The sequence below is a fragment of the Somniosus microcephalus genome, chromosome 32 (assembly GCF_052327205.1).
Source record: "Somniosus microcephalus isolate GS21.2 chromosome 32, FLI_Smic_1.0, whole genome shotgun sequence".
NCBI lineage: Eukaryota > Metazoa > Chordata > Chondrichthyes > Squaliformes > Somniosidae > Somniosus > Somniosus microcephalus.
Genome location: NC_141018.1, coordinates 9,185,439 through 9,198,891, shown reverse-complemented (window position 1 = coordinate 9,198,891; position 13,453 = coordinate 9,185,439). Strand labels below are relative to the sequence as shown.

Genomic DNA, 13,453 nt, shown 5'->3' with positions numbered 1-13,453 from the left:
GAGCAATACAGTACATCATCTCCATTTAACAATATTACTAGAGCAGGATTCAAGCACGTTAGGGGCTGCACCTGCTCAGGCCAACTTACACCAATAGCTTTTGAAAATACTTACTAGCTGGTGTGAGTGAAACATGTTAATGCTGTTTCATTGCACCCAACAAGTTTATCCTTGAGCATATGCTGGGCAATCTACTCTCATTGATGGTGCTACTTTTATATTGATGCTGGAGAGCAGACCTCAAGCAGACATTTGCAAACACTAAGCACTGCTCTCCCTTTTTACTTCATAACTGATCATTGGAACTTAATGGAGGGCCATAAGCATGGAGGTGCGTACTTTCAACTGGCCTCGAGTGCTGGTCTGTAGACTTCAGAACAGTCGGGTCTTTTGTAATATTGGGAGCTGTCAGCTCCTACCAGGGGCGGCATGTTATCAATAATATGTTGTAAAATTGGCTAGAAGCTTGTGGTATCACTTGGTATACCAGACATTGACACACTAGATCATACATCTTGTACAATTATAGGTGCCTGTATATTATAGATTCTCCACCGTGTGGTGAGTTAGTGGTACAAATTCAGTAAATATACTCATTAACATGCCCAGTGCCACGGAGACAGTAATTCGATGCCGGTAGTTTCAGTGTTCATTATGATATAGGTTCGATACTGGTGCAATGTGGCTTGTGCATCACCAAGTCACCTCTGTCAGTTGCAAACCATATGCTTCTATCTCTACTTCCAATCATTTCTTTGTCTTTGCTACATCCATCCTGATGCTGCACTTCCACAACAGAAGTGAATATTTCTCATTGATATGATTGATATCCTACGGGTTAAACATTTTTTGGAAAGGAAAATGCTAACCTATTGCCCACAGTGCCAAACACATTAATTATCCTCAGACATTTCCACTAAATACAGGAAACTTTGGGCTATCCGGAGGTTGAATGTCCGGCAGCTTCGATCTAATGGCAGAAATCAGCAGCCGTTTTGGTTAGGTTTTTTTTTCTTCTCCTAGCATTCTTTTCACATGCAGGCTCTGGAAAGCGTCTTTGTAGCTTAGCAACAGCTTCAGAGATGCTTCCAAGCTACTGGGCCGAGTGTTTACAAGCTGTTGCTGAGCAACAGTGTTTGTGGTCAGATATGGCAGGCTCTGGAAGGTGTCTCTGTATCTTAGCAACAGCTTCAGAGACGCTTCCAAGCCACAGGCTGAGTGTTGACAAGCTGTTGCTAAGCAACAGTCTTTGTTGTCAGATACGGAGATGAAAAGCTCCTATCTGATAACATTGACGTTGGTCTATCCGGAAGTTTTGAGGCAACGGCAGCAGCTCGGTCCCGTGGGTGCCGGATAACACAAAGTTTCCTGTATATAGATTTAGAATGAGTGAGAATGAACAAGAATTAAACTATGCAAAATAGGAAGGAAGAAAATAGGGAGGAAAGTAATGTTACCCCACTATTCAAAAAAGGTGGTAGAGAGAAAACGGGGAATTATAGACCAGTAAGCCTGACATCGGTCGTGGGAAATGCTAGAGTCCATTATAAAAGCTGTAATAGCAGAGCACTTGGAAAACAGTGACAGGATCGGACAAAGTCAACAGTCAAACAGAAGGATATTTCAGATGAATACGTGGCTAGAGGAATGGTGCAAGGGGGAGGGATTCAAGTTCCTGGGACATTGGAACCAGTTCTGGGGCAGGTGGGACCAGTTCAAACTGGACGGTCTGCACCTGGGCAGGGCTGGAACCGATGTCCTAGGGGAAGTCATAGAGTCATACAGCACAGATAGAGGCCCTTCGGCCCATCATGCCCGCGCCGGCCATCACGCCCTGTCTAATCTAATCCCATATTCCAGCATTTGGTCCGTAGCCTTGTATGCTATGGCATTTCAAGTGCTCATCCAAATGCGTCTTGAATGTTGTGAGGGTTCCAGCCTCCACAACCCTTCCGGGCAGTGAGTTCCAGACTCCAACCACCCTCTGGGTTAAAAAGTTCTTTCTCAAATCCCCTCTAAACCTCCCGCCCTTTACCTTGAATCTGTGCCCCCTAGTTATTGACCCTTCTACTAAGGGAAAAAGCTCCTTAGTATCCATCCTATCTATGCCCCTCATAATTTTGTACACCTCAATCATGTCCCCCCTCAGCCTCCTCTGCTCCAAGGAAAACAAACCCAATCTGCCCAGTCTCTCTTCATAGCTGAAGCGTTCCAGCCCTGGTAGCATCCTGGTGAATCTCCTCTGCACCCTCTCCAAAGCTATCACATCCTTCCTGTAGTGTGGCGACCAGAACTGCACACAGTATTCCAGCTGTGGCCTAACCAGTGTTTTATACAGCTCCATCATAACCTCCTTGCTCTTATATTCTATGCCTCGGCTAATGAAGGCAAGTATCCCATATGCCTTTTTTACCACCTTATCCACCTGTTCCGCCGCCTTCAGGGATCTGTGTACTTGCACACCCAGATCCCTCTGACCCTCCGTCTTGCCTAGGGTCTTACCATTCATTGTGTATTCCCTTGCCTTGTTAGTCCCCCAAAGTGCATCACCTCGCACTTTTCCGGGTTAAATTCCATTTGCCACTGTTCCGCCCATCTGACCAACCCATCGATATCGTCCTGCAGACTGAGACTACCCTCCTCGCTATTTACCACCCTACCAATTTTTGTATCATCCGCGAACTTACTGATCATACCTTTTACATTCATATCCAAGTCATTAATATAGACTACAAACAGCAAGGGACCCAGCACCGATCCCTGTGGTACCCCACTGGCCACAGGCTTCCAGTCACAAAAACAACCTTCGACCATCACCCTCTGCCTTCTGCCACTAAGCCAGTTTTGTATCCAACGTGCCAAGGCACCCTGGATTCCATGGGCTCTTACCTTCTTGACCAGTCTCCTGTGCGGGACTTTATCGAAGGCCTTACTGAAATCCATGTATACCACATCCACTGCATTACCCTCATCCACACACCTAGTCACCCCCTCAAAAAATTCAATCAAATTAGTCAGACATGATCTTCCCTTGAGTGTTTGCTAGTGCTCGCTAGTGCTCTGGGGGAGGGTTTAAACTAAAATGGCAGGGGGTTGGGAACCTGAGCCGGGAGACAGAGGAAAGGGAAACAAGTATAAAAGCAAAAGATAGGAAGGAGAAAAGCAAAAGTGGCAGTCAGAGAAATCAACGGTTTAAATCAAACGTGGCTACAGTAAATAATAATTCTAAAAGGTCCAAGAGCGTTAAAAAAACAAGCCTGAAGGCTTTGTGTCTTAATGCAAGGAGCATTTGTAATAAGGTGGATGAATTGGCTGCGCAAAGAGGAAAACAAATATGATTTGGTTGGGATCACGGAAACGTGGCTCAAGGATGGCCAAGGCTGGGAACTCAACATCCAGGGGTATTCGATATTCAGGAAAGATAGGCAAAAAGGAAAGGGAGGTGGGGTAGCATTACTGGTTAAAGAAGGGATTAATACAATTGTAAGGAAGGATATTAGCTCTGATGATGTGGAATCTGTATGGGTAGAATTGAGAAATGCTAAGGGAAGAAAACGTTAGTGGGAGTGGTATATAGATCTCCAAACAGTAAGGCAGAGGTTGGGGATGGCATTAAAATGGAAAATAAAGAAGCGTGCAATAAGGGCACAGCAGTCATCATGGGTGACTTTAATCTACATATAGATTGGGCTAACCAAATTAGTAACAATACTGTGGAGGAGGAATTCCTGGAGTGTTTACGGGATGGTTTCCTGGACCAATATGTCAAGGAACCAACCAGAGATCAGGCCACCTTAGATTGGGTATTATGTAACGAGAAAGGATTAATTAGCAATCTTGTTGTACGAGGCCCCTTGGGTCAGAGCGATCATAATATGATCGAATTCTTCATTAAGATGGAGAATGAAGTAGTTGACTCAGAGACTAGGGTCCTCAATTTAAATAAAGGAAACTACGATGGTCTGAGGAGCGAGTTGGGTAGGATTGATTGGGGAATGGCACTCAAAGGGTTGACGGTGGATAGGCAATGGCAAACATTCAAAGACCGAATGGATGAACTACAGAATTTGTTCATCCCAGTTTGGCATAAAAATTAAAAAAAGGTGACTCAACCGTGGCTAATGAGGGAAATTAGGGATAGCATAAGATCCAAGGAGAGGGCATATAAATTGGCCAGAAAAAGCAATAATCCAGAGGATTGGGAGCAGTTTAGGATTCAACAAAGGAGGACAAAGGGATTAATTAAGAAAGGGAAAATAGAGTATGAGAGTAAGCTTGTAGGGAACATAAAAACTGACTGTAAAAGCTTTTATAGATATGTGAAGGGAAAAAGATTGGTGAAGTCAAGCGTAGGTCCCTTGCAGTCAGAATCAGGGGAATTTATAATGGGGAACAAAGAAATGGCAGACCAACTAAATACATATTTTGGTTCTGTCTTCACAAAGGAGGACACAAATAAGCTCCCAGAGATGCTGGGGAACACAGGGTCTGATGAAAGGGTGGAACTGAAAGAAATCAGTATTTGTAGGGAAATGGCGTTGGGAAAATTGATGGGACTGAAGGCCGATAAATCCCCTGGGCCTGATAATCTACATCCAAGGGTACTTAAGGAACTGGCCCTAGAAATAGTAGATGCATTGCTGGTCATCTTCCAGAACTCGATAGACTCTGGAACAGTACCCATGGATTGGAGGGTAGCTAATGTTACCCCACTATTCAAAAAAGGTGGTAGAGAAAAAGCGGGGAATTATAGACCGGTAAGCCTGACATCGGTAGTGGGGAAAATGCTAGAGTCCATTATAAAAGATGTAATAGCAGAGCACTTGGAAAGCAGTGACAGGATCGGACAAAGTCAACATGGATTTACAAAAGGTAAATCATGCTTGACTAAGCTACTGGAATTTTTTGAGGATGTAACTGGTAAAATAGATAAGGGAGAACCAGTGGATGTGGTGTATTTGGACTTTCAGAAGGCTTTCGATAAGGTCCCGCATAAGAGATTAGCGTGCAAAATTAAGGCACATGGGATTGGGGGCAAGGTATTGACTTGGATAGAGAACTGGTTGGCGGACAGAAAGCAAAGAGTTGGAATAAACGGGTCGTTTTCCGAGTGGCAGGCAGTGACTAGTGGGGTACCGCAAGGATCGGTCCTAGGACCCCAGCTGTTCACAATATATATTAATGATCTGGACGAGAGAATTGGATGTAATATCTCCAAATTTGCAGACGACACAAAGCTGGGTGGGAGGGTATGCTGTGAGGAGGATGTCGTGAAACTCCAGTACGATTTGGACAGGTTGGGTGATTGGGCAGAAACATGGCAAATGCACTATAATGTGGCTAAATGTGAGGTTATCCACTTTGGTGGCAAAAACAGGAAGGCAGATTATTTTTTGAATTGCACTAGATTGGGAGAAGGGGAAGTGCAAAGAGACCTGGGTGTTCTTGTGCACCAGTCGCTGAAGGTAAGCATGCAGGTGCAGCAGGCAGTTAAGAAGGCAAATGGTATGTTGGCCTTCGTAGCAAGAGGGTTCGAGTACAGGAACAAGGATGTCTTGCTGCAGTTGTACAGGGCCTTGGTGAGACCACACCTTGAGTATTGTGTGCAGTTTTGGTCACCTTATCTGAGGAAGGATGTTCTTGCCATGGAAGGAGTGCAGCGAAGATTCACCAGGCTGATACCTGGGATGGCAGGAATGACGTATGAGGAGAGATTGTGTCGATTGGGCTTATACTCACTGGAGTTTAGAAGATTGAGCGGGGATCTCATCGAAACCTATAAAATTCTGTCAGGCCTGGACAGACTAGATGCAGGAAGGATGTTTCTGATGGCCGGGGAGTCCAGAACCAGGGGTCATAGTCTAAGGATAAGGGGTAAGCCATTTAGGACAGAGATGAGGAGGAATTTCTTCACCCAGAGAGTGGTGAACCTGTGGAATTCTCTGCCAGAGAGGGCGGTGGAGGCCAGTTCATTAAATATATTCAAGAAGGAGTTGGATATATTTCTTAAGGCTAAAGGGATCAAGGGATATGGGGAGAAGGCAGGGACAGGGTACTGAATTTGGATGATCAGCCATGATCTCATTGAATGGCGGAGCAGGCTCGAAGGGCCAAATGGCCTACTCCTGCTCCTATCTTCTATGTTTCTATAAGAAAAGTTAAAATTCATGGAAACAACAACATGAGGATAATGGAAAGCATTGCTCCCCTTTCCCACAAATACAGCTAATTGAGTAAAGTAGGAATAGAACCCACTTGGCATGTAGGTTAGATTACCACCACAGAATCAACCAAATTGATCGTACCTCGAGAGCTTCAGCTGTGTTAGCTGAACCTCCATGATGTCCACCACTGGTGGCAGTGTGCACTCTTCAGCAGAGATCAGAGTGAATTTATTCTGCACGGTTATCAAACCCAAATCTGCCACCACGGCGTTGAGAGAGATGGAGGACTCGGGGATGACGATAACTGGAGCTTTCAAATTAATGTCCATGGCCAGTCGGAAACTCTTCTGAGCAAAATCCTTCACGCTGGAGGCTGCTTTTTCTGCCGCCTGTGCTGTGGCAGCACTTAACGCTTCCTTTGCTGCTTGGAAGTTGTCGAAGAAGTTCTATTGAACATAAAACAGTGTAAGTACTTTTTTTTTAACAAAAGGCACAAAAAACTTCCTAGTTTATAGGTAAACAGATAAAAATGTGGTAGGAACTCAATACTCAAGTCTGTAACAGTGAACAGTGTTCTCACAATAGCTCATTCAATCAAGCATTTAATGCCCCACGATCTAACGTTGACAGCTGCTGAAACCAGTTTGCCTTGGTCGAGCAAGTGATGTCTGCTCTCGGCTTGATTCTCCAAGTGAGATCCAAGTGACAGCGAAATCTGCCACAGAGGAAACAAGGGAATTTGACTTAACCCATTTGGAATGCACAGTTTGAGATCTGATCATGGACCAACATGGACATTGGGTATGGTAAAGCTGGCAGAATCCAAGACAATAGAATTTTACCACACAGGAGGTGGCCATTCAGCCCATCACATCTGTGCTAGCTCTATGCTAAAGCAATCCAAACGGATACCACTGCCCTGAATTTTCCACAGCTTCAACTGTATCAAATTTTCCTTTACACACCTGCAATGGTCTCTGCCTCAACCACTCCCTGTGGCAAAGCATTCCATGCTCCAACAACCTTCTGTGTAAAGAAATTCCTCCTCACCTCTTCGGGGAAATTTTAAATTGATGGCTCCTCATCACTAACTCCCCAACCCACCAGACCAAAGGCGCCTCGCAACTTACCCTATGAAAACTCTTAATAATTTTTAAAACCTTCATTTAATTCTCGTCCTTGCCTTCTGTAGTGTATGTACCCGTCTACCTTTAAGGGAACTACTTTAGGTGTGGCACTATTTGTTTGGCTTCTGTATACTGTAATACCGATAGTGACCACACCAGTATATAAGTGTTGTGCCAGGAGTTATTGGGCAGATTCGCCCGGACCTTCGAATAGTAAAGACCTGTTTGTTTGTTACTTCTGAAGTCTGTGTATTTATTAACTGCACAACCCACAGACTTTACAGTGGCGACGAGTCCGATCGTACCCTGCAGCAAGATTACCAAAGCAAGAAGAGCGTCGAAGAGAGGCAACCGCCCTCGTCGTGCTGCTGGAAGAAAACACGAGGCTGCAGCAGGAGAAAGGTGGAAGACTTTAGCAACAAAAGCTTCCGTTAGCAACAGGCACTGACTACCCTTCTACCACGGTGCGGAGTGAGCCGATCAGCAGGGAACAAGGCGGCCGAAGAGACTGTGAGTAGGGGAAGGTGTAGAAGTATCCGGAGGATAAGGGCAGAGCACTCGACCTCGGTCGAGGGGGAGCTGTGCCGGCCAAAAGTCGGATCCAACGGCGTCGGGTGACAGCCGGACCGCGATCGGCGGGAAAAATCCGGGCAGCGACTGCAGCCACGAAGCGCTGAGCCTGCGAGTAGGCGCGGGAAGAGAAACCCAGCCGCAGCCGGAGAGGGAAACACCGGTCTGCGAGAGGGCTGGGGAGGCGAACGGGAACCGTGCGGGTGAGAGCCGGGTGCGGAGAGAGAGACTGCGAGGAGCCAGTCCAGCGGCTGAGCTGTTCTCCACCAACGGGGTACTCAGAGCCGGCAAAACCGAACGTGCAGGAGTGGGTGAGAGACACAGCCGAAAACGGGGTGAGAGACTGCGCGAGAGCCAGTCCAGCGGCTGAACTGTTCTCCACCAACGGGGTACCCAGGGCCGGTAGCACCGAACGTGCGGGTGAGAGAGCGACAGAGCCGGGTACGGAGAGAGAGACTGCGCGAGAGCCAATCCAGCGGCTGAACTGTCCTCCGTTAACGGGGTGTACCCAGCGCCGGTAGAGCCGTGCGGGCGGGAGGAAAGGACATAGCCGAGTAAGGGGAGCTGTGCAGAAGCCAGCCAGCGGCTGAACCTGTCCGCTGTGGGGGGAAGCGTACCCCTTCCACCGGGAAGAAACGCGGGAAGCCGCCATTAGGCGGAGAAGGCGCCAGAAGTGGGAAACCGCCATTGAAGTGGGCGGGGCGAGAAAGGAAGAGCGGGAAACCGCCATTTTCGCGGGAAAACCGCCATCTTGATTGACATACCGCCATTGAAGTGGGCGGGGAGAGAAGGGAAGAGCGGGAAACCGCCGATTTCGCGGGAAAACCGCCATCTTAGAAACAAACAAATAAATAAGAATACTTAAAGAAATACTGGTGCTGCTCCCAAGGGAAGAAAAATGCCTAAGCGAGGGAATATTAATGACTTTAATTCGGAAATAGAAGACTGGGCCACATACGTGGAACGCATAGCGATCTATTGCGAAGCCAACAAAATAGAGGAAGACGACAAGGCGATAACATTGCTGATATACCTATCAATTCGTCCAATAAAAAGCGACGAGTTAGGAACGTAACTAAAGGTTTTTATTGACTGAATAACAGAGCCCACCCTCGTGGGTGATCGGGTCCAACAAGGAGGAATACCAGCCAGTCAACTACCTTTATACCTGGGCAGGTAGGTGGAGCCATGGGCGGAGTCGGAGGTGGTCAGCCCAGGTATAACAGCGCGACAAGAGGCGACCTCGTATAGTGATACAACAGTGAGAACGGTGATAACAATACAACAGTGATAACTATAGTGTAACGATAGTGAACGATAAAAGTGGTTTACCACAATTGCTAAACTCGATGGGGGCAAAAACATACGGGCTTTTGAAGCATCTAATAGCACCAAATAAACCAGCGGATCAGACCTTCGAAGAGATTGTGGCTGTGCTGAAGGACCATTTGAACCCCACACCGCTGATGCTGGCTGAACGATTCAAATTCTACGCAAGAACGCAGAGGAAAGACGAAAGCAATGCGGAATACTTGGTCGAACTGCGTAGGCTAGCGAAATACTGCCAGTTCGGAGGGAATCTGACAGAAGCGCTGCGGGACAAGTTCGTATGCGGATTGTCTAAAGAAGGGACGCAGAAGCGACTACTGGAAGAGAACGACCTCACACTGGACAGGGCTGTCCTTATAGCTGCATCGCACGAAGCCGCAGCGAAAGGAACGGCGGAAATGCAACTAAAGGCGGCGGCACTCGGGGTGGACCAAATTACTTCAAGCACAACAAAATGCTACCGTTGTGGGAAGACAACGCATGACCAGAATCAATGCTGGTTTAAGAACCAAGAGTGTAGGAAATGTGGCAAACTGGGTCACATCGCGAAGGTATGCCGGTCCGGGAAAAAGACCAATAATCAAAGGAAGCCACCACAAGAAAAGTACAACAAGGTACACAAGGTGGCTGAGAAGAGTTCAGACGAACAGAATTCAGACTCAGACCCAAACAACCAGGAGCTGGGTAGGCTGAGAATCCACAACGTGGGTAAAGAAACGGATCTACAGGCCATCTGGGTCATACTAAAAATAGCTGGAGTCCAAGTAAGAATGGAGCTGGACACTGGATCAGCTCTATCAGTCATCAACCGAAGGGACTACCACCGGCTATTCTCTCACATACCTTTAAGAAATACCAAGTTCGTATTACAGACATACACGGGGCATAACGTATACCCCGTGGGGAAAATAAGAGTCAAGGTGAGAGATAGGGGTAAAGAACACCCAAGAATGAACTTGTACGTATTACCTGAGGGAGGACCACCACTTCTAGGACGGGAGTGGATTAAGAAAATAGACATGGAGTGGCATTACCTAAAAGCCATAATGAGGGAGGACTCGGTGCAAGCTATTAGCTCAGATTCTGAAATGGATGATGATAAGACCAAGTCGAATATGGAAGACAAGGCTAAAAAGGGACTTGCCGACGATGGGAAAGAAAACGAAGACATGCAGAAGGACTTATGGTACCAAGAAGAATAAAGCTGCAGAGCAGAACTCCAGGTTGACAGAGAATTCTGAGCTTGTTCAAGCAAAGGATTCATCCATGACGGAAGAACACCGAGCTCGGACACAAACTTATGTCAAAGTACGACAACAATTAGAACAGTTGAGTGACCGTCTCGTACAAGAGATGAAAAATATGGAAAGGTTCTGGGACACCGAATGGGAGAACCTGGAAAGACTACAGAGACAGCTAGCTCAAGCAGAGAGCGACCATAGAGCCATCGTGGTCAAATACCAATCACATTCCCCTGATGCTGTTCAGGAACTAGAATATTTACGGAATGAACCAAAGGAAGAGGAATCTTCAGGGAGCCAGGATTTTATTCCAGTTCTTCTCTACGACTCCTTACAAGCAGAGTGTGAGAAGTTGAAAGAACAGTATGAACAGGCCCAGGCTACAATTCTGGAGGGGGTTAACTCGGCAGCCTCCGAAAAGCTAGTTTCAGTAGAAGCACATGAACAACTAAAGGTTGAACATGAGCAAGAAGTCCAAAGGCTGCAGGAAATTCTTGATGAGCTCAAGGCCAAGACAGACTCATCGGTAGGAGATCCATCCATAGATGAGAAATTAGAGGTGAAAATCATGGCAGAGCATGAAAGACAGGATGTCCAAGAACTTATAAAAACATTGAAGGACACCCAAGACAAATATGAGGCGGCAATGACCGAGGTTCAACAACTTGAAGAACAGATTCAACTGGGAATCCTTTCAGTGGAAGAACAGGACACTGTAAGAATGGTCCCTGAACATGAACTAGAGAGCATCAGGGCGCAACTTTTCCGAGCGCTGAAAGCCAAAGTTCAAGAGGAACGTAAGGTGGAAGTATTGGAGAAAGAGGTGGAGGAAATGGAGAAGACTCTGATCCACCGTGTTCCCAGGGAAGAGTTAACGGTCAGCCAACTCCTTCATATGCTGAAGGACAAGACTCTGCAAGGGGAACAATCTGAACACGAGCTTCAATCTTCAGGGGGAACGAGTTTGGAGCTCTCAAAAGTCACAGAGATAGCTGAGGTGGCAACACAAATTTTACAAGGATGCCAAAAGTACGTTGAATCACGTCAAGGTGAACAGAAGAATGTGGAAACCGTTACTTCAGTAGAAGGGTTAAATAGCCTGATAACGCAATTACCGATGGAAAGGAAGGTATTGAACTCACAAATGAGGTCCGTCGTGAAGGAATGGCAGATAACCCAGGAAGAGCGGGATGAATATGAATGCATGAAGAAGGCTTTTCAAGAAAGATGTTTAGGGAAGGAACCACCGTCAGCTAATGTCCAGACGGGTGAGGAGGAAGAAGAAGTCTCTCTCGCTGGCCTAACTCAGGACGAACCCGAATATTACCATGACCTGTTGAGTGACACTGAATATTACGAGGATGTGGTCTGCCCAGCTTGTGATGCAAACTCTCAAAGTGCTGAAATCCGGAGGAAGCACTTAAGGTCTAAGGAACATAGAGAGTTGGTGGCGCTACAGCTGGCAGCCGAGAAAGGAGCTCCGAGAGTTTCAAAAAGGCAGAAAAGAAAAAGAAGCAGAAGATAATAACTGTCTAAAATATTAGCACTTCTACCATTCCAGGCGGGACATTACGAAAGGAGCTAAATTAGTTGAAAAACTGGAAAATGTCAAGACAGCCAGTTGGTTGTAAAAGTCCGCACTGCTGGTTCAACAGGACGAAGGTTCAAGCTGTTACATCAAGAAAAAGGCTATGGAGGAGTCACGCTAGCCAGGTAATCCGGCTACACCAAAGAAATGCTGTTCGGAACGAGTCAAGATCAGAGACTGAATGTATGAACTGTTTCCGCAGAGACTGAACCTGTGAACTGTTTCCACCGAGATTATATTTGTAAATTGTTTTATATGACATTGACTCCACCGAGATTATATCTGTAATTTGTTTTATAGGAAGTTGAAGATATGTATGTTTAACAGGGACTCTAAGTAATAAGCTAAAAAGGGAGGATTGTAGTGTATGTACCCGTCTACCTTTAAGGGAACTACTTTAGGTGTGGCACTATTTGTTTGGCTTCTGTATACTGTAATACCGATAGTGACCACACCAGTATATAAGTGTTGTGCCAGGAGTTATTGGGCAGATTCGCCCGGACCTTCGAATAGTAAAGACCTGTTTGTTTGTTACTTCTGAAGTCTGTGTATTTATTAACTGCACGACCCACAGACTTTACACCTTCTGTGCTCCACTAGGAATAGTCCCTCCACATAATTACATATTTCCATCCCTGGGATCATCCTGGTGAATCTAGACTGTATGTTCCTCTGGCTTTAATGTCCTTTCTCTAATGCAGTGCTTCAAATTGCACACACTACTCTATTGCTTTGCCAATGTTTTGTGGTGGAGGTGGCTGAAGAAATATCTGGCAAAGTATCCTTTTAAAATTTGATGGGTAAACACCATTCATAAAAAAAAGTGCTTGAAAAAAATAATTTAAGACAATAACTTTCATTTATACAGCGCCTTTAACTAGTAAAGCATCCCAACGCGCTTCATAGGAGCGTACCAAATAAAAATTGACACCGAGCCAAAGAAGGAGACATTAGGGTAGCATCTCCACGGATGTTGCCTGGCCTGCTGAGTTTTTCCAGCATTTTTTGTTGTTATTTCGGATTTCCAGCATCGGCAGTATTTTGCTATCGACATTAGGGTAGGCCTGGTCAAAGAGGTAGATTTAAGCAGCGTCTTAAAGGAAGTGAGGGAGGCGCGAGAGGTTTGGGGAGGGAATTCCAGAGCTTATGGCCTAGACACCTGATGGCACAGCCGCCAATGGTGCAACGGAGGACGTGGGGGAAGCACAAGAGGCCAGAGTTGGGGAACACAGAGCTCGGAGGGTTGTATGGCTGAAGGAGGTTACAGAGATAGGGAAGAGCAAGGCCATAGAGGGAGTTAAACATGAGGATGAGAATTTTATAATCAAGGCGTTGGTGGACTGGGAGCCAGTGGAGGTCAGCAAGTAGAGATGATGGGTGAGCTGGGCTTGGTGTGGGTTGGGATACAAGCAGCAGAGTTTTGGGTAAGCTCAA

General features: G+C 46.3%; 1 protein-coding gene across 3 annotated transcripts in view; it reads right to left on the bottom strand.

Moving 5' to 3' along the window:
• Positions 1-13,453, bottom strand: part of vps13c (vacuolar protein sorting 13 homolog C) — a 339,126-nt gene that overhangs the window by 129,330 nt on the left and 196,343 nt on the right. For all 3 annotated transcript variants that reach the window (XM_085972079.1, XM_085972080.1, XM_085972081.1), the window contains one exon: positions 6,306-6,610. In XM_085972079.1, coding sequence (XP_085828205.1) covers positions 6,306-6,610 — 305 coding nt within the window. The remainder of the gene's footprint in view (positions 1-6,305; positions 6,611-13,453) is intronic.